Source organism: Mytilus californianus, unplaced genomic scaffold, assembly GCF_021869535.1.
Source record: "Mytilus californianus isolate M0D057914Y unplaced genomic scaffold, xbMytCali1.0.p SCAF_6, whole genome shotgun sequence".
Lineage (NCBI taxonomy): Eukaryota > Metazoa > Mollusca > Bivalvia > Mytilida > Mytilidae > Mytilus > Mytilus californianus.
This window is the reverse complement of record NW_026262712.1, coordinates 60,188,662-60,211,308: the sequence shown is the minus strand read 5'-3', so window position 1 is coordinate 60,211,308 and position 22,647 is coordinate 60,188,662. Positions and strand designations below refer to the sequence as shown.

The following is a 22,647-nucleotide window of genomic DNA, read 5'->3' as shown; positions in this document are numbered from 1 at the left end:
TATATTTGTGATGTCATAAATGTAGGGGAATTTGGAATGCCTGATTTTTGGAATAATTTGGAGAAGTTTATGTCAGTTTTCTGAAAAATTAACAGTGGCGCCACCCCTCGCCCACAAATATTTTTGCTGAAATATTTTAAATATACCATATTCTTTAGTTTTCAATCAAAATTTCAATGGGCGAGGGGTGGCGCCACATATGAAATCATGAAATAAGGTTGAAAAAGACGATGAATTTCTAGAAAAATGGACTAAAATGAAATCTTTACCTATTTCAGGCTTATATATTTATCATCCTTGAAGCAGATATACCTTTTTTCTTATTATACTTTCAAAAATAATACAGTTAGCAATATATTCACAGTAAACTTAATCGGACAATTGAAGTTTTAAAAATACACCTTTACAGGGCCGTTTATTGGGGTTCCTGGCTCTACTCATTTAATAGTGCCAGCAGGCATGGTGTCCTATGAACACTTATTCTTATTTTCATCAATTTATTAAAAACTCTATATTAAAAAAATCTCTGTGATATTTTGAAACAAATAAGTAAGGAAAGTCAAAGTCTAATGAATTAAGAAACTTACAAATTTTTAAATTTTCAAACAGCTCTTGATATAGTTCATAATTAAACAGACTAGCTAAACACAATGGTAAATACTTTTATGGTTTCTGCTGTAACAGTTCTACTTCTATATGTATTTCTATTTTTGGAACAGAACCATAATCCTCAAAGTACCAGCTAGTCAAGCCAGTGCTTTCAGTGCAAACTCTAGTCCAGAGGTCGGAAAATCTAAACTAGAAAATCTACGGGCAGCTTTAGCAGCTACTATCAACAAACAAGCACTCCAAGTTTTGACTCCTATAACAAGCCTGGCGACACCGCAACAACCAGTGCAGCTGGCACCACCAGGGACCTCTGTACAACTAAAGGTAAGTCCGCCATAAAGCATTCAGTCATTCAGTAGAAAATACTTAAAAAGGATAACAGGAATTTTCAAAAATATTGGATGGTATTACAGAGTACACTTTCTACTAAACGCCCAATTCCTTCCGAAAAATACATGTACATGTACTAACAAAGACAAATAAAAAACAGATACTGTGGATTGACTTGTTTTCGTGGATAGCAATTTTCGTGGATCGAGGAATGAATGTATTTTCATGGATATTTGATTTCATGGTTTTGCCATAGTCTGCATTCAAGCCTGTAGAAAATTTGTACATTACTTGAGCATTCAAATTTGTGGTTTATAGAAAATCTTATTACTTTTGACTTCTGTGGATTCATTTTTTGTTGTGTATACTAATATTCATGGATTAAGGAAAAAAGCACTTTTGTTATTTTGCCAAAGACTGCATTCAAGTTTCTACAAAAATTTGTACTTCATTGAACTTATATATTTTATTTTAACTATACCATGAAAATCCACAAAAATATCCCACGAATAATTATGAATCCACAGTATGTTTAAACAAAATAGTTTACAACTTTTCTTTAACTTACTTTACAAAAATACCGCTACATTGCAATTTTAACCATAAAAGCAACTTGTTCTTTGACATAGTACAGTAACCCTGTGTAAACGTAACCCTGTTTAAAACCAGAAACTGGTCTATACTGTATCAGATTAAACATTGAATATACTGTAATAATTTAATCCATGAAAACCAATTACATCTCCAATCTGAACAACATCTTCTGTCTCAAAGGAATCTTTTTGAGACAGGCTCACTATATTATTTCATGAATACAACATTATTGGAGGAAAATTTGTTTTCATCACAGGCTCCTGAGGTGTCCAATGCAAGACAAGTTATTTACGGAAGTTTAACACTAACACAGACAGCATCAGCTTATTTTCCTGCAGTAGAGTAAGTTTGAATTTGTATATCATGGTATAGTTAACTCTCAATACTCTATGAGGTATCTTAAGATGTTGACCATTATCTTGAAAACTATAATAGATAGATTAAAAGTTAGAAAAGCAAAAATGATCAGCAAGACAAGATGTACAAATAGGTCAGCTAACATGCAGATGATCTGTTGTCTTTTTATAGGAGTTATTGCCCTCAAAAGACGATTTTAACACTTTTTTGTAGTTACGACAATTGGAACATATCCATTGTCAGCCGTGAAACCGATACTCCATAACAGTCAACCAACTCGTGATGGTGTCCGTAAAATTTACAAAGGGATGATTTCAACTTCACCACTTGGTTTAATAGCTTCCTTGTGAGCAGCAACCCTGCATCAAGGAAATCATGATAGGAAATACAAGCCCTTGAATATGGTATCAACTTTGAGATATAAACTCTGTATGCAGGCGCTGCTGGAATGTTTCTACCATGTCTACATAGAAATCGAAAGTTCACAATTGGGAAGCTGAAATCATCTCTTTTGTTGTAAAGTTTTGTTTTCAACCAACCATTATTGTCAATTTCTAGATGTAAGTCAAGATATGAGGCAGACTTAACTGTATCTGTTGTATCCTTTATCTCAAGTTCAATGGGATAGATGTGTTCAACATAGTCACCAAATTCATTAATATATGAAAGAGGCGTGAAAGGACCTTTTTCTGGAATTTGGGATTGAGACGTTTTATTGAGGGAGTTTGGGAATAGTCAGTTATTTCATCAGGAATTTAGGAATTCAGGTTTAAAAATATCACGATGTAGGAGACACATTATTTTCACGTGAATTTGGGATTTTACATTTGTTTTCTCTGAAATTCAAGATGAGACCCTCTCCTACCCTGCCCGCAATGAAACAGGTCAATGGTTGATCAGGAAATAACATCTTGTTTCTTACAATATCTGATGATATCTTCAGAGGTAAGAAATATGTTACTTTGATTATACATGTTTCTGTTCCAGAGCTTTAGCTCGGGATTCAAAGGTGTTTGGTAAAAAAATTAATGAAGTATGGTACCGTGGATCAATTGAAACAATTCAAAATCGTCAGCAGCCTGTCAATGAGGTAAGTAATGATTTACAGCTCTTTTCATAATGCTAGCAAGACAAAGGTTTGTTTGACTTGCTTGCTTTGTTTGTATAAATGTTTGCTCAAGAATTGTAATTAAGATTGACATCTGCAAACAATATGAGTAGGCAGAATTAAACCTGTGTATAGGTAAATTTGATTATTTGATAATGTCCAATCAAATTTAAATATAATGTATACAAGTTTAAATCCGCCTTTTTATGTTGTTTTCAGATGTCAATCTTAATTACAATGCTTGAGCAAACATTGATACAAACAAAGCAAGCAAGCCAAACAAACCTTTGTCTTGCTAGCATTATGAAAAGAGCTGTAAATAGATTTCTGCTTTGATTTTAATACAATGAGAATTGCTGACCATGAAAAAGATAAGATAAAAATATTGATTGATAGATGCTTAACATCCGATAGCAAAATGCAGGCATTATTAGGACACTTTAACAGATTAGTGTGATATGTATATACATATATACAGTTTTATTTCTAGCTGATGTACTGGGTCAAATTATTGAACTTGCTAGCTCACAATGTTTTTTTTTATTCAGCCATGCTGGATCTTTGTGATCACTCTGTTTTTGGAGATGGTGCAGAATACTAAGTTGAAGACATGTCATGAAACTAATTATGTGTTTTTATGACTTGCAGAAACTTTCAATACCATCAAATTGCAAATATTTATAAAAAAAAAAAAAATCTGACAGAGTCTAAAATTGAAATATCAATATATATATCATTATTTGCATCAATATTGTGAAATTTCCTACCTGTGGGCAATAACAGGGCTTCCAAAACGGTCATATATTCCGGACTTGACCGAAACTTTCATAAAAAGACCGGCTGCTCTCAGCCTCAAACGGTCAAATAGAATTGGTGTGCCACATTTTGTTATTCAAGGCATTTTCATGAAACGGTCATTTCAATTTTTACCAACTATCGATCGATAAAAATGTCCGTTTGGGGCTTTGGGCATGTCCGTTTGGGCATTTTAGTTTATAATTGTGGCAATCTATTTCACAAAGATATTTCGGTCATAATTGGGTTTAATAAAACAGAAGCAGCATATTTCAGATACTTTGAAGTGTCTCAGTTAGTCTAATCCTCTGGGTACATAAATGTACGGCTTGGTCTTTAGCTTGTGTACATCAATAAAAAGTAGAAAAAACACGTTTTCTTTTATTTAAATAACAACAAGCTGTCAAACAATTATCCCTTCAATAAGTTATATTGAAGCCATAAATCATTCACTGATTACAGGTTTGTTACCTTTGATGAGGTGTCCTTAGCTTATCTTTATCAATAGAATTAATGATGCATAACAATGTACATAAATGTACATAAACGAGGTCAAACATGTAAGCGTGTATGGAACAACATCCTATTTAATTACGCTTTATAGATATTATTTTAAATGAGCATTCAGTTTTAAAAGTATCCTGATATTTAAAAGTTATTCTTCAAATAAGGATATTTATAAATGAATAAGTATGATATATATTATTTTATTTAACACTGTACATCGTGTTAAATACTGGGGTACTCTCAAGGGGAAAATTTACTAAAATATATAGGAAAAACCAATGGACAAATTTCAGTCAATAAATGATTTAACTAAGTTAAATGGTGCCGTGATCACTTCTAAATTATATCAAGAGAACAATGCCTGCTTCGAATTTATTCAGACAATTTTCCGATGTTATAGAGAAAGAGGTGATGTCCGACGTAAAGTTAAGTCCCGCCGTGGGAATTATGATCGACTAAGGTGTAGTCTAGGTATTGACGCTTTAGATCAACTTATGAGGATAAGCTTAGTAGGTGTAGATGACTTTGACCCTGTTCCTGCTATCCGCAAATGGCAATCCGTTCGTAACCGCCATGTTTATCAGAACAATGCATTTAGCAAGCTCATGAATGTAAAATCTTTAATTAGACTAAATGAACTCTAATCTTGTGCTGTGATCTGTGCTTCTTTTCAATGTGCTCATTGTAATATTTATTGCGTGTGTTTGTCAGCATTGTGCTCTTCTGACATTTTATTGTTGTTATATGCTTACATAAAATATCATGTTGTTATTCATTAAATTATTTATCAACTGAGTATGTTTTTATTTATTCCTTATTTTCTAAATCAGGTTGGGAAATTGTACAAAGAAAAATGTTATCACTGTTCAGTAGATTTTACACGGTTTAAAACAATATCCTTCATCGGGCCTCCTCAATGTTATCTATAAATACCGCATCAGTTGTAAAAGTCACGTGGTCAGGTAATCAATACACAAAAAGAAAAGTATCACGTGTATTGATGATCAAGTTGTACTGCAATTAAAGCCAACATCAACAGTTTCAAATAAGATGGCCTTAATTTACAAAGTGTTAAGTACTCACAGAGAGAAGATAGATTATATAAACAGAAACAAAAACATGAGAACAGTCAGGTACTGAAGCTGATTGATGCAATGATGGTTACTGTATTACGATACACAGAAAAATGACACAATACCGAGGATAATATTTTATTTATTTTTAGAATGAAGAAAAGAAAACAGTTATAAATAATTTTATTGCATATAACACTACTAATTATTTAGACACATATATCAATTTATGCATCCTCTCAGTTACATTTAAGTATCCAGCTGATCATTGACCGTCAAAAATATTTCTTTGAAAAATGTCCGGCTGTCGTCAGGAAATTTTGGAAGCCCTGCAATAACATAGAAATTTAACAGTAAGATTGGAAATGAAAAGAGAAAAAAATATTGAAAAAGTATGGTCAGAAAGAATATCAGACTAGCTATGAATATGGCTGGATCACAACATCCACGATGCTTTGATTTAACTTAGGGCATCAGTGTACTTTGACATGAATTTTGAATTTAGATTTTTCTCTCACTCCTAAATATTGTGTGCTTAGTAAACTAGTATAGCTGTTACCAATTTGAAAACTTTTTATGCCACTTCATAGGCGACGGGGGCATTAAGTGTTACCCTTGACCTTCTGTCTTTCCCTCCCATTTTCATATGTTTGAAGTGGGGGCATTCATGTCCTCAGACACATTCTTCTTTTATTTTTTTTTAAATGATATATATCATGTATATTGATTAAGAGTTTCTATTATAATTTTTTTTAATTCAAAACAGTAATACTTCATGCATTCATCAAGTTGAAAGTCAGCCAATGGAAACAATTGAATTTTTGTACGTGTAGATTACCTTGTGTTACTATTTTTATGTTTTTATTGATTTTTTAGTCATATTTAATTATTTTTCTGTTATTTTTAGAGAAAATATATGATCAAGTTTGATGGGAAAGGAAGAAGGCCACTGTCTGCCAGGGAAATAGCTTTCAGAGATCATATTAACATAACTGTAGCTGTGGGTACCAGAATAGTAGGTAAGACAGGGAATCAATAAAGGGAAGTAATCAACTCCAAGTTTTCAACCCAGAGCCTGCAAACCTTTTCAAGCAAAATATTGGTTCAAAGTTATGCAATGAGTATTTGTCACCTATATTTTTATGCCCCAGAAGTAGGCGACAGGGGCATTAAGTGTTACCCTTGATTGTTTATCCTTCCGTCTTTGTCTTTCCATCCTTCTGTCTTTCCGTCCGCTCATCCCATTTTTGTTTGTTTGAAACTTGAGCAGGGGCATTCATGTCCTCAGGCACATTTTCTTTTATTTTGCTATATATTTCATATTAAACTAAGTTTTTTCAAAAATTTATTTTGAAAGCATTTATATATTAATAGTTGGATTTTAACAAACCATATGTTGAAATATACAGAATTGTCTGAAGTATCTTTGTTTATTTGTTCATAGTTTTTCTTCAGATGTTTTTGTTTTCTCCTGATGTGGACATGTATAATAATATTTTACATTGTAATTTGGTGGAAATATACAGCATATTTCTGCACAAAGAGAAATCAGAGTTCGCGAAAACTATTTTGACCCGTCGGTCATGGGACCGACAAAGCATGATTATTTGTCAGTCCTACAAAATTTTTGCCAGTCCTACAAAATCTGTCAATTTTATTCTGAAATAAAATCAATAACATATTTTATCGAAAAATAACTTTATTAATATTAGTTTTATTCTTCGCACCCACAGGCAAATTAACAATGAAGGACCAGTTCAGGTCTTCTGATTGTTCTTATTTAAAGTCATCTTCACTATCCATTTCATCATCTGAATCACTTTCTCGGCTGTTACAGTATTTGTTTGCTCCATTGTAGGGTTCAATCGCTGATTGTTTGCCAGGGATGGCTCTATGAACAAATTTAGTAGGCCACGTGTAGATGGCCGCTTTGGTTTGTTTATTAAATCCGTAAACCAGTACCGGATATTGGCAGCGGGTACATCTGATAACCAATGTAAACACTTATTTGAAACAGTTGCGGTACTTTTAATAACTGATGTAAAAAAGTGCCGAAATATGCACTACAAAGGCCGTTTTTACATCGGTCATCGGGACCGGCACTAGCCTTCAAAATACTGGTCCGAGCCTCATTTTGACAGACAGGACCGACAGGACCGACCATTTTTGCGAACTCTGAGAAATACTTGTGTATATCATCAGACAATGAAAATGCTTCTAAACAAACATATAGTAAAAAAAAAATGTGACAATTCTGCTTCTGTCAATACAACATTCACGTTCATTAAATTCATTCAAAAAATGAACTCACAATAACTTTTGGAAAAATCATAGTTTTATATAAAATACATAACACAACCTTCTTGGTGATGAGTACTTACAGGTATTGAAAATGTATGCCTCACTTGGAGAAGTTTTGATAATTTTATTGAAGATTATAAGCTAAGTCAAGTCTTCAGCAGCATTTGATGGAGGGCCCAAATTTTTCAAAGTGTCTGTATTAGCTTACACTCCTTTGAGACTTTAGTTTCTCATAGTTTCTCTTACTTTTAGAAACGAATTGATATCAGTTTTCAAATTAAGTATTCAAATAGATACCTCTATCAAATTCTAGTGTCATCACCACTAAAATGGCAATTCAATTACTTACCATAAGGCAAGGGCCTGTCAAAAGAAGACCAAAAATGACCATATTTCTATTCCCCTGTCACCCTTAGGGTATCAAACAATAGAAATTTATTTAGTTTTAGTTTTAGTTTTACAAAGTCAAGTAAAGTACAACCACAAATGTTGATTTTTTATAAGGAAATTAATTTTCAATGGTATTTTCAAATGTTCTGTATTTACATGTCATGAAAAGCTCCTGCAGAAATGAGATTTATTTTCACTTTACCTTAATACTGTATTAAGAGAATGTAGACACTTGCGGTTGAAAAAAAAAACTAAAATTTATCCTTGAAATGCACTTATATAATGTCCTAATTTTAGTAATGAATAAAATGATTGATAGTTTGTTACACTTAACTGCAAATTTGTTTTTTCAGCCTTGTACAGAGATGAAGAGTCTACTGCGTCTTTCTATGCTGGCATCATTGCTGAAACACCAAATGGCAGGAATCAGTTCAGGTATTGTATTATATCCAGCCATTTCTAACTTGTAATAAGAAAAAGATAAAGGTACAATTTGGGGCAATGATAACACCATGACCAAAAGAAAAAAAGATATTTCCCCAAAACTTCCAAAGAAAACTAGATTGAGCAAGATTAAACCTGCTTTAAAACTGAAAATTATAAAGTAATCCATAAAAAAATATGCAAATTTCAGGGAAAATTTGATGAAATCTAATTAGAGTACAAGCATCACCCAAAATCATTTTTTGCTGGTGAATATATAAACACAAAAAATACAATCCGGGTAAAAATTCTTTTCGGCAACAGTTGTTCTTATTATTTCTACACATGTCATATGATCATTTATCATGTAAAATGGGAAGTCCATTTAAAATTGGGTAAATCCAGATTTATTTTTAAATTGGAACATCTTACTTAAAATGGTATGTCCTAAAATAATCCAGTCCATTTAAAGATCTAGGGACATCTTACTTAAAATGGTATGTCCCAAAATAACCCAGTCCATTTTACAATAGGGACGTCTTACTTGAAAACGGTTCATTCCATTTTCGTTTTGTAAGTGAATACTTTTCTTTTAATCAGTCTATCAGCCAGTGATTAAGAAATTAATAGCACTATAAAGAGTTTGATTACTATTTAGTTTATATTGAACAATTTTCCTTTATATAACAGATTTTTTATAAATGTAGACTTGTGTTCACTTTTAAATAGTGTTTTTTTTCTGAGATCCATTGAATTATCACATGAACAGTGAATTTATATCATTGATTACATCTCTGCTGAAAAGTTTTCAAATGTAGAAACTATATTGTAAATTACAAAAAATGTGAAATATATTTTGATATTAAAGCTTCTCAATTTAAGTACACATGGCACCAATGCACTTCGAAAAAGGTACATTGTTAGGCTTTATTTGGCCTGATTACTGAAATTATAAAAATATAATGATACTACAAACTAATCACATTTTGTATGTGTTTTGACTGTGACCTCAGAAACATTTTAATGAGAATTTTCTGGTTTTCATAAAATATATGCGAATTTTAGGAATAATTGGGCTAAATCTACATAGAGTACAAGCATCATCCAAAATCATTTTTTGCTGGTGAATATATAACAAAAAACACTCTATGTAAAAATTGTTTTTGGCAACAGTTGTTCTTATTATTTCTTCTCATTTCTCATGTAATAGGGAAGTCCATTTTAAATTGGGTAAATCCAGATTTATTTTTAAATGGGGACATCTTACTTAAAATGATATGTCCCAAAATAATTCAGTCCATTTAAAAATCTAGAGACATCTTACTGAAAATGGTATGTCCCAAAATAACCCAGTCCATTTTACAATAGGGACGTCTTACTTTAAAACGGTTCATTCCATTTTCATTTTGTAAGTGAATACTGTTCTTTTATAGTAATCCTTCTATCAGCCAGTGATTAAGAAATAAATAGCACTATAAAGAGTTTGATTACTATTTAGTTTATATTGAACAATTTTCCTTGATGAAAGATTCTTCAAACATGAAGATTTGTGTTCACTCTAAAAGTGTTTTTTTTTTTCTGAGATCTGTTGAATTATATCACATGTAAAGTGAATTAATATCATTGATTACATCTCTGCTGAAAAGTTTTAAAATGCACAAACTATTTTATAAATGCAAAAAATGTGCAATATATCTTCTCAATTTAAGTACACATGGCATTAATGCACTTTGAAAAAAATGCATTTTTTGGCTTTCAAAATCACTGAAAATTTAAAAAAATTAATGATACCATCGCAAATTACATTTTATATGTGTTTTGACTGTGACCTCAGAAACGTTTTGATGAGAATTTTTACTTTTTCATAAAATGTACTCGAATTTCAGGAATAATTTGGCTAAATCTACATAGAGTTCAAGCATCATTCAAAATCATTTTTTTCTGGTGAATATATAACAAAAAACACACTCTTGGTAAAAATTGTTTTTGGCAACAGTTGTTCTTATTATTTCTACACATGGGATCATTTCTCATGTAATAGGGAAGTGCATTTAAAATTGGGTAATTCAAGATTTATTTTTAAATGGGGGCATCTTACTTGAAATTGTATGTTCCAAAAACATATCAGATTGTTTAAGAATCTTAGATATATCTTCACTTTTAAATAGATCCATTTAATTTTCACATGTACAGTGAATTTATATCATTGATTACATCTGTGCTGAAAAGTTTTCAAATGTAGAAACTATTTTATGAATACAAAAAAATGTGTATATTTTGATGTAAAAGCTTATTGGTCGTTCTACTGTCTGTATCACTCTGCTCAGCTCTTAATAAAATTGCATATCACGGCCTTGTGACGTCAAATACGTTGACCTGGCATTAATAACTTTGACCCGGACTTATCACCAACGTCATTATTCATGAACCGACATTGATAAGTTTGACCCGAACTTATCAAGTCCTTCGGTTTGCTGGTGAAACAAAGAAAACACATGTTTCTAACATGCAAAATACACAAAGACAACCTGATAATCGGTACTTCTCTGACAATTGGGTACACACTTTGAAAATAGAAAAGCTACCTGAGTCAGCAGTTTTAATATTTATCTTAGAATTTTATGAAGAAAAGTATCATATGCTTCAACTCTCAAGATATTCAAATTCAAATTCTTTGTTATCTTTAAGCCTTACAGCTCATCAGAATAATCAAATACATGTACAGTGTATACATATGGCATATTACAAACAATATTAACAATATGCATAATTAACAATAGGTGACGTCAGAAGTTTCATCAATACAAAATATCTTTTATTACAATAAACTGTTTCTTAATTTAAAAGAGAAATGTATATACTTTCCTAAGTTACAAAGCTGTTTTGTGTTTTCACCGGACAATAGTTCTATTAACTTAAAAGTTGATGGCCTAGACCAGTAATATATTTTTATATATTTTTTTCGCAAATCAGTATATCTACTACATTGAAGGATGATATGAAATTCATCCTCTATTACTCCTAAATCACAAAAAATACAAATAATATCAGTGTTATTTTTAGATTTGAAATTATCCTTTGAATACCTTTCCTTAAAAACCCAATTTGTTGAACGAAAAGGCATACCAATTCTAGTTCAACGCATAGGAATACATGGACGGTGGAGTATACATGGAGGAAGTGTGGCACCATTCATTAAAATCCAAATAACTTCTTTTTAACCATTATTAATTTTTCTATAAGTACTTTTCTTTTTGCTTAAAAGTTATCAAATTATTGCTCAAATATTGTTTTTGTACATAGTATAACGCAATGAAGCACAGGACATTTTGTCTTAATGGCTAAAAAGTTTCCTACCGAAGGATGGGGTTCTCTTCACGGGCACTCCAGCTTCCTCCACCAATAAAAAGTGGCCGCCATGAAATAGCACAATAGTGCTGAAAGTGGCGTTAAACACCAATCAATCACTCAATCTTAATGTCTAATTATTGTAAACCAACTTGTTTTCGTACGCAATTCATATAGAAAGATTACTCCTTGTTCCCAAAACATGATTTCAGTTGTGATTTTCCTTTACAAGATTTGTGCAATCACATTAATAATTAGAACTCACATTTTTACCAGTAATCAGTGATTGGCAATAATAAATTCATGCATTTATTTTTGAATTTACAGTAGTTTCTTGACATTTGCTTAGAAAACAACAATGTGTTATAAGTTATTCTGAAAATCTCTCACAAAATATATTCCTCAGGTTGAACTGTCTGATTTGGGGTAATTTTTTTAAAACTTACATTTGTATAAGGTACAATCCTCTTATTAAAACAGTCACATATGAGCAATATTGTTGACATGAACTAACCTAGGATAAAGGGGGGTTCCAACTATATGTCCGCAATCAAATGCATTGATCGTCAAAAAAAAAGGGGGGTACCAAACCCCAGAGCCCCCCCCCCCCCTGGATCCGCCACTGTAAGTAGTATTAATTATTATTTGTGGAGTATAAATTTATAAAGGCTTGTATAAACAGACTTGGAAAAACCACTAAAATCACATATTCACGAAAATACAAGTTTTCCTCAATCCACGAAGATTGGTACCCACAAAAATAAAGCATCCATAGTAAATGGTTTGTGTTGCAACAGTTGATTTTTTTTCAGATACTTGGTATTCTTTGATGATGGCTATGCTCAATATTCTACTAAAGAAGAAATTCACAAAGTCGTTGATCAGAGTATGTATGTAAAATATTTATGTATGTTGGAATCAGAATTTTCAATAAGTAGTGGTCTGAAGGTTTTGACCACAATAATTTTGCAAAGTACAGACACAATTTTGGTATTTTGCAATAGAAATAATAGTGAGGACCAGCAGGTTTTCTTCAAGAACCACCATGGAAAAAAAAAGATTTAGAAAACCCTGTGAAATAAGGTGTTGTGACTCATTTGGATATGAACTAGCACCTTTCAAAAACCTTTGGAACAATCATGTGGTTACTGGTAAATTCAGAAATTATTGCGTGCATTTATTATTGCGATTTTGTCATTTTAGACTAAAATGCGATTTTAATTTTTGCGATATTGAGAAAAATCGTGTTAAATTCATTTTAAAAATTTCAAAATGCGAGTTTAAATTATTGCGATTATAACCCTGTTGCATTTTTCGCAATAATAAAAACATCGCAATAATTTCTGAATTTACAGTATATGATTGATATGATTTGAATAAAATCTCAAATTTTAACCATGTATGTTATGCAGACCTGCTAACCTTAACAATTTATGAGGGATTTCCCCCATGAGATGGGTTGACCTGAATTTTGAAAGTCTTTATTATATAAACTAAATCCCCTAAAAAACAAGCATTCAAATGAGTTAAAAGGGTATTTAAGCATATACATACTCATTCAAACAATATAGTAGCAGATTAAAAACGCTTATTGCAATATACATATAAGAGGAGCATTAGGTCCTCTTGCTCTTAAAATCCCCAATGGAGATTTTGAAAAGTTGGCAGGTATGGTTATAGGTTGGATTGATTTTTAGGATTCTGGCTATGCTCATATTTGAACAAGAGCCCGGGCCCTGAAGCAGTATAAATTATTGTGTACAGGTATTGTAATTTAGAGAGTTGATTTTTATACAATCCAGATTTTAATGATTTTATGTCAGGATAGTGACTTTCAATATATGATGTCTAACCATTAACTGATATTTTATGAATGTCTCATGCATTTTTGTGTGATTTGTCTTGTAAAATAACCAATTTAATAGTCTTATAAGAAATGGTTACTGTTTGTTTTTACAAAAGAGAATAGAAACAATAAACTTTTGAGTTAAAATACATTGTAGTTTGATGAATATTTTTGTTTTTTAGGTATAAATGTATGGGAAGATGTTCATCAAGACTCTCAAGAATTTATCAAAGAATATCTTAAGCAGTATCCTGAGGTATGAGACTTTTTTAAGGGTAATAATGATCATGAAAATGACAACCATTTTACGTCTTTTGAAAAAATTAGACAAATATTTTTAATGGAAAAACAAAAATATCAATGTAGAGACTAGAGCAGCAATAAAAATTTCAGTTTTTGGAACAAGTCAATTATGATATGCATGAAACTCTTAAATCACTTTGTGATATGCTCAATTAGATACACAATAAACCATTAGGCAGAATAAAGGTGCTACAATATGTTTTTAATACAAGAGTGCAGGGACAGCGCTGGGCTTCGCAATGTCGCAATTTGCAATATTTTATTTCATCTGGCGACAAAATACGGCTGCTGGCTATATTTCTGGAGCCAACATTTTACCATGTCAAAATTTTTATTTCTTGACTGCAACAGTAAAATTATCGATCGTCATTTAAATTGGTAAAAGTAAAAAATTGGTTGTACGAAATTTTACCTGGCGACAAATTTATGACTGTTTACGACCCCAAGTTAATCAACGGTTAAAACAGGTGTCATAATCTGTTGTTACAGGTAATCGGCTTATCCGATGTTTCATTAATGATCATCAACATTAATTCATTCAAATATTCAGGCAGCATTTGTCATTTCGTAATGCATTGAAGAAATTTTCATATGGCAACACAATTTGCATTGCTTACCCTAGTTTCATGATGAAAACGTAATTGACAGAAAGAGGAAAACCATAATAAATAAACTTGTTAAAAACATCCTTTTGCTTGTATTCCGTAAAAAAAATGGTTAATTCAGACGTAATTTGTCTTTGTTTGCCCTCACCAAGGATCCAGAAATTTTTCCAGACAATTTCGGTCATTTTGAGATGTTTGAAAAGTTGGGGCCTCTTTTCAAATTGTCGATATCAACTTGACTATATTCATAGCATCAACGAACATAACGAACTTGTATTGCTGTTTCATCGCATTTACTAAGTAAATATCTTACCATTACCATGAAGGACAGTTTAGGGAAGGCAACAGTCTAAAATTGAAATGATTTTAATGACTCAAAATGGTTAATTTCTCAGACATTGCTACCTTACGTTTCTTTCGATTTGACAAAAGTTAAAACCGGAAGTTTGCGATATTTTAAAGTACGAATAATTCCGGATTCATTTCCGGGATTTGTTTTGTTTATCAAACTAACATGAAATCACCGGCTTTTTATGGCTTTTTTATTTTATTACCTTTAAAAGTGTTTGAATATAACAGATAATAGTTGCTCTCGTTTAATTTAGCATGAAATCAATATGCATTTTACGATTAAATATTAAATTTGCTGAAGACAATTTCACGCATGCGTATTACATAGTAAATAAAGCACATGTGTTACTCATGAAAAAATACTTTTTTCTACATTAATTTAGATTTAATTTTTAAATCAGAATTGATGACTGTCTTTGATGAAAAGTAAATAAATAATGAATACACTTGTCAGGGAACTTCAATGTTTTAAAGATATTATTCTGAGCTTGTGATCACTGTCAGGTGTGAATTAAAACCACAGGTAAAAAGTGATTAGCGATCATTAGCCAATGTTTGCCGGAGGCATTGATATAGCTATTAGGAGGGCCCTCAGGATTATCAAACTACTGTAGTGGCAGTTTTATTACAGGAAAGGGATTATAAACAAAAACAAGTGATACCAAGTGCAAAATGGCGATTAAGAAATCCGATTTCAAACATTGAGTCAATGAAATGACCGAAATTACTTCTGTAAAAAAATAAAATTTGTCCTAAATCCCAATTACTCGTTTAGGACAAATAGTTTCATCTTAGGACATGACTGGCAAATATGACCGTTTCCGGACCCTTGGCCCTCACTATTGATATGAAAATAACAAAACAGGCCGCCATTGATTGCTTCTACAGAGTACTGTGTATAATCCTCCGTAGAAGGAGCACACCTGAATAAAGAAAGATAACTCTATTTTTTTCCCCTGGTATTGAGATACCTTTTCTAGATATGTTTATAATAGGTTTAGGAGGTCTTTTGAGTTATGGACACAGTTAAGAGGCTCTTGGTAGCAAGGTGGGTTAGGTGCTTGGGTCATCATTTTCTGTATTCTTTATTTTTTATACAAATTTTCTCTATTCTGTATATTTAATCACTTTCTCTTTTCTACATTAATTGCCCATTTTTTTCTATTCTTTATTTTTTAATTAAAACAAATTTTCTGTATTCTGTAGAGGAACACTGATCAATAGAGGCATTATATAAGTCCCATTAGTCCCTGTTTGGAGACATACACAATCAAATAAAAACATAAAATAACAGGGCAATACAATACATGACGAATCATAACTTAAATTTAAATTATGTACAGTGCATAAGAAATTTAAAGTGAACATGGTTTCAATTTTGATAGAGGAAATTAAGACTCTAGCTGGCTCTAATGTTGGCTCCAAGTTTTTAAAACTGGCGACAAAATATAGCAGCTGTCGATTTTTCTGGCTCCAACTTTTTTGGAGCCAGAGCAGCCCCTGAAGTGGCTTATTTTTTTGTTTATTAGAAGCATCTGGGCTTTTCCATTATAACATACATGGTACCAAGGAAAGGCACTTTGAAGTTCCAAAGGGGTCAAATGCAGTAAAGGAACTTTGAAGTTCCAAAGGGGTCAAATGCAGTAAAGGAACTTTGAAGTTCCAAAGGGGTAAAATACAGTAAAAATGTAAAATTCTACATTTCCCACTATAAGTGGTTAGACTTTATGATAGTGCCTTCCCTGGTTGCCATGTTTGTTTAAATGGAACAGCCCTCGGATGCAATACAAATTCTTTTGACTTTTTGTACATGATTCTATTAGGATCTTAATATTTTATGACATCCTGTTGTTTACCTTCCATTTATTTGTATGTAGGCCCTATACTTGGGAATAAAAAGGACCTACGTCCATAAATCTCCATTAAACAATGACTGCCATAAATTATTGAAAAATTTGTTCTCGGCAAATGATTGGTCGAAATTTAATTATGACGTCAAATTTTCTTGGTTTCTTCTGAATTTTCCTATTGTGACGTCATGAAAAAAGGCGACCATGCCTGATGACGTCACATATAAAGAACACAACTTTCTGCAAATCTTTGAAAAGGAAGGATAAGAATCATCAGAGAAATAGATTCCACCACTATAACTCGTGTATTACGATATTTCTCTACTCTCAACAGTTAAATTTAAAGTATTTAAAAAGCTTGGCAAGCCAAGCTCTTTAAATATTAAAATTTAACTGTCTCGAGTGGAGAAATATCGTAACACACTTGTTGCAGTGGTGAAATCTATATTTAACTTCTATGTCATTTGTTCTCTGGTGGAGAGTTTTCTCATTGGCAATTATATAACATCTTCTTATTTTTATATCAATCTTTGACACAGCAACCCATCAATGAACAAAATCAGATCAGTTAACTACTTATTTTATTTGAATATTTACTTAGTTGAATTTTAAGGTGGTTTGTATCAATATAGGACTACATTGAGATTTTTTAATCAAAGGAAAGCATAAGTTAGAGAAAAATGTTTATTTCAAATTTTCTTGTAAAATTTCAGCGTCCCATGGTTAGACTGCACAAAGGACAACAAGTTAAAACAGAATGGAATGGGAAATGGTATGTCATTACTTTATTACTGTAAATTAGGAGATTATTGTGAGGTTTTATTAATGCTAATAATGTGACAGGTAGAGTATTGCAATAATAAGACCTCACATTCTCATATCTGATGCATATATCTGTAAGTTTTATGCAGATTTTCCTGAAATCGAAATAATTTATATCCAATTTTTGTCCATTTTTCAAAATTCGCAATGATAAATGCATGCAATAATTTCTGAATTTACAGTATAATACAGTAGACTCCACCTAATCGGATATCGGCTAAACGAATATATCGGCTATTGTAATATTATTTCAAAACACCAAACCCTTCCCTATATGTTTAATGTTAATTTCATCGGGTAATCGAATATCGGATATAAGAATATATCGGCAAATCGGATAAGAATATTCAGGTAATTTTGTTCAAAACCATGCACAATCGGATATTTTCAATGTTTTTCTGACAGGAAATGAACCCGGAAGTTACGAATTAACAATCCTGCAGACAAGAAGATTTCGTTTTTACTAAATAAAAAGGAACTATTTCTTAATAAATTGTTGTCTTTATTCATTGTCCTCCTTTATCATGTGAATTAGATGCCCTTTTACTTCAAATGGTTTGAATTTACAAGACTCGTCAGTTGACAAGAGCAGTACGATGCTGTTTGGGGAATTTTGATAAAACTCTAAATGCTCACACAACCAGAAATATAATGTAAACTGAATGTACCTCATTCTGAATAATTTATTGCAATATAAATATAAATCCCTTTTGACAAGAGAAATCTGACTTTTGTCAGAAATATTTTTTTCACATGTGCAAAAGTAACCACATGTCATGGCCGCCATTTTGGTTTGTTTACAAATTTGTGAGGAAGCCTCTAGAACCATGACCTAAACATAAATAGTCTTCAGAAAATGTAAACTTTATACAATTATATTTTATCAATCATGAATATTTTCATCAATTTAAATTTGATTATTTAAAGAAATCAAATTATAACAAATACGATTTTAGTTTGGAGATTCTACACAAACATGCTTTGATCTATTTATAGCCAAATTAGTTTACCTGTGTGATAATGTAAATAATGGATATTAATTTGTTTTCAAAACAAATAAAGACACAAACTATGGAGGGTGGATAATAATTCACATTTTTCAGGACATTTAATTTATTTTAATAAATATAGGATTTAAAAACTGCAAACAAATTTCATCATGTAATCAGCTGAAATCTTTTTAAAAAACATCGTGGTGATGTAACTGATAAAAATCACTCCATCAATCCTCCAGCCCTTTCACATATTTAGCAATTGTCAGGGTTAGTAACATCTCAGGATTAGATCTACTCATTATTGCAGAATATTCAATGAATATGCATTCATCGTCTAATTGAATATATCGGATAATCGGATATTTTTAGCTGACATTTTGGGTATCCGATTTGCCGGAGTCTACTGTACATGTTAAAATGCCAGATTTTGATTGGTTAAAACAAAATGGAATGGGAAATGGTATGTCATTACTTTATTACTGTAAATTAGGAGATTATTGTGAGGTTTTATTAATGCTAATAATGTGACAGGGTGAGTATTGCAATAATAAGACCTCACATTCTCATATCTGATGCATATATCTGTAAGTTTTATGCAGATTTTCCTGAAATCGAAATAATTTATATCCAATTTTTGTCCATTTTTCAAAATTCGCAATGATAAATGCATGCAATAATTTCTGAATTTACAGTATAATACATGTTAAAATGCCAGATTTTGATTGGTTAAAACAAAATGGAATGGGAAATGGTATGTCATTACTTTATTACTGTAAATTAGGAGATTATTGTGAGGTTTTATTAATGCTAATAATGTGACAGGGTGAGTATTGCAATAATAAGACCTCACATTCTCATATCTGATGCATATATCTGTAAGTTTTATGCAGATTTTCATGAAATCGAAATAATTTATATCCAATTTTTGTCCATTCTTCAAAATTCGCAATGATAAATGCATGCAATAATTTCTGAATTTACAGTATAATACTTCATGTTAAAATGCCAGATTTTGATTGGTTTTATCAAGGGAGATAATTAGGACCCCGCCGATTGGCGGATGCCCTATAGTGATCAGTCTGTCTGTCCGTATGTATGTCCGTCCGTCTGTCTGTTCGTCCGTAACAAATTGTGTTCGCTCTATGTCTAGAGAACCGTTATGATTTCAAAGTTTATACTTGACATGTATATTAACCAACACCAGAGGGTGTGTCATAATGTATGTACAACTTCCTAGGTCAAAGGTCAAGGTCAAAAACTTTGGTTTTAGTTGACAACCCCATGTCCTATGGTAAAGATCGTGTCCGCTCTATATCTTGAGAACCGTTATGATTTCAAAGTTTATACTTGACATGTATATAAACCAACACCAGAGGGTGTGTCATAATGTATATACAACTTCCTAGGTCAAAGGTCAAGGTCAAAAACTTTGGTTTTAGTTGACAACCCCATGTCCTATGGTAAAGATCGTGTTCGCTCTATATCTTGAGAACCATTATGATTTCAAAGTTTATACTTGACAGGTATATAAACCAACACCAGAGGGTGTGTCATAATTTATGTACAACTTCCTAGGTCAAAGGTCAAGGTCAAAAACTTTGATTTTAGTTGACAACCCCACGTCCTATGATAAAGATTGTGTCCGCTCAATATCATGAGAACCGTTATGATTTCAAAGTTTATACTTGACATGTAAATAAACCAACACCAGAGGGTGTGTCATAATTTATGTACAACTTCCTAGGTCAAAAGTCAAGGTCATAAACTTTGGTTTCATTTGACAACCCTATGTCCAATGATAAAGATACAAATTTTTTACCACACATTATTCACAGCGGGGCCCACAGAGATGGCTCCCATCTCAATGATATCTAGTTTACTCTATCCCATGGCTTATACTCTATTACCCTTCAAGGAAACACTTAATCAATTGTTCGCTTTATCAAATAGGGATGGTTTTTATGTATTTACAAGACATCATAGTTAATTACTCTCAATATGAAATTAAAAAGATGAAATTAAAAAGACAATAATAACATAAAATTCATTATAACAAATTAAATAATAAATAGTGGAGAGGGTTTATAGAGCAGATTGTAACCTTTGAAAAAAAAAAACATTTTCAACCTATAGGCTTCACCTTGGTTGACAATGTTTTTCTCGTTTAACAATCTTTCTTTCTCACCCTCTCAGCTATGTGTTATTTATATAAACAGGTTGCAGACCTATTGGAACATAATCTGAAGTCAGAAATATTTTTACATTGTTTCCCCTTCAAAATATTTGATTGATAGGGGAAATAAGAAATGCTAAGTTGCTAAAAATAATCGAAGCAAGGTGGAAATTAATTTTTTTGGAAAAAGATAAATTTGAATTTAATGCTTGGGATTGAAATTTGACAAATATTGATCCTGGCATCCTTAATTGCTAAAGGGTGATGTTATGATGGCAACAATGTGCAGTATAGATTTTACATTCTCATAATTTTATGTTAATGGGGTTTGTCAAAAGAAACTGGTGTGGTCTTGTGGTCACCTCAAGTCAGGAGGTTGTGGGTTCAATCAGTGACAGAGTCAATCCAAAGACTTGAAAATAAGCTTCTCCGCTATTGTGCTAAGCACTTGACATTTAGATGTATGATAAAAAAAATCTGGTCAGCAAGGTGTCAGAATAATGTGTTTGGGTTGGGTGACATGTTTACCTGCTGACTGTCATGTTGTGAACCAGCATGTTAAGGATGTTTGCTACTCTTGTTTTTGACTTTTTGTCAGATATTCGAAATCCTCTAGTTTTATCCATGTTGTGCCAATAAAACAATTTTCCCGCTAACCCCTACTTTTCTTTTCATAATCTTATTACATATAGTTAAAAAAGCCTTTTTTGAAAATTATATAAAATCCTTGTTATTTTTTCATAGTTTTTGACAGAAAAAAGGTGCCTATGTTACATGTATGAAAAATCTAGAGAATTGTTTACCGCCAAATTTTCAATGGCTTATTTCTTAAAAACAACCACACTGACCCTTAAATTTTTTCAGCTTATTTAGTTCCTTTATTCATATACTTTCAATTTATAACAGTCTCTTCAAGATCTTGTTATCCTGAAGCAGAGTAGCAAACATCCTTAAAATCTGGCTCAAGGTTTTGGTTTGATAAAAAGCAGGGCAAATTTCACTGGTTAATGATATAATGAACAGAACAGAAAGTAGAAACAAGCACCAAATCCTTGTAAATAAACCATGTAAAAAGGATCTTATTTCAATCAAATTGTTTTGACCATAAACTTTAAATCTTGTCATGTTCAATAATGAATTTTAATTGTAAATCATGTCAGAGCTCTTTCCTTAAACCTTAAAATGTAGATAGTTTGTTAACCTTATTCACTTGAAATTTCTATCTGGCCTGGCCATTTATATATATACAAAATGTTTAATAAGATAGTGCTAAAAATATGGTCTTGAACATTTTATTTTTATTACTTTTTGGCAGAGAAAATCCTTGTAAAGTTCTTCCAAAGTACTGGAATGAAATATCTGCATTAATCTGATTTTTATCACAAATTTTATGCTGTATGGTGTAAGATCAAGATATTATATGGTGTATGCTGTAAGATCAAGATATTATACAATTCTTTTGAATATTTTTAGTTTTTTAATAGTATACATTGAAGGAAAGTTTATAAGTTGAAATAATTTTTTTTTTATTTCAAGTAATTGTTTTTCCCCCTTAAAGTATGAACACTAATAATGGATAAATTATAAAAATTTAAATCATACTAAATTAGCCGATTCTGACATCCCTGTGTTATCTCTTAATTTAGTAAATAGTGAAAGTGCATTATATTTGTCTTTTTATGCCCAACCTACGATAGTAAAGGGGCATTATGTTTTTCGGTCTGTGCGTCCGTTTGTTCGTTCCTCCGTCCGTCCGTCCATCTGTCCCACTTCAGGTTAAAGTTTTTGGTCAAGGTAGTTTTTTGATGAAGTTGAAGTCCAATCAACTTGAAACTTAGTACACAGGTTCCCTATGATATGATCTTTC

The 22,647-nt window shown here is 31.7% G+C and overlaps 1 protein-coding gene across 2 annotated transcripts in view; it reads left to right on the top strand.

Moving 5' to 3' along the window:
* LOC127706473 (histone-lysine N-methyltransferase SETDB1-like) overlaps window positions 1-22,647 on the top strand; it is a 95,358-nt gene that overhangs the window by 15,498 nt on the left and 57,213 nt on the right. For both annotated transcript variants that reach the window (XM_052211120.1, XM_052211118.1), the window contains exons 6-13: window positions 720-933; window positions 1,790-1,875; window positions 2,878-2,980; window positions 6,281-6,392; window positions 8,418-8,499; window positions 12,648-12,721; window positions 13,864-13,937; window positions 17,504-17,562. In XM_052211120.1, the coding sequence (XP_052067080.1) occupies window positions 720-933; window positions 1,790-1,875; window positions 2,878-2,980; window positions 6,281-6,392; window positions 8,418-8,499; window positions 12,648-12,721; window positions 13,864-13,937; window positions 17,504-17,562 (804 nt within the window). The remainder of the gene's footprint in view (window positions 1-719; window positions 934-1,789; window positions 1,876-2,877; window positions 2,981-6,280; window positions 6,393-8,417; window positions 8,500-12,647; window positions 12,722-13,863; window positions 13,938-17,503; window positions 17,563-22,647) is intronic.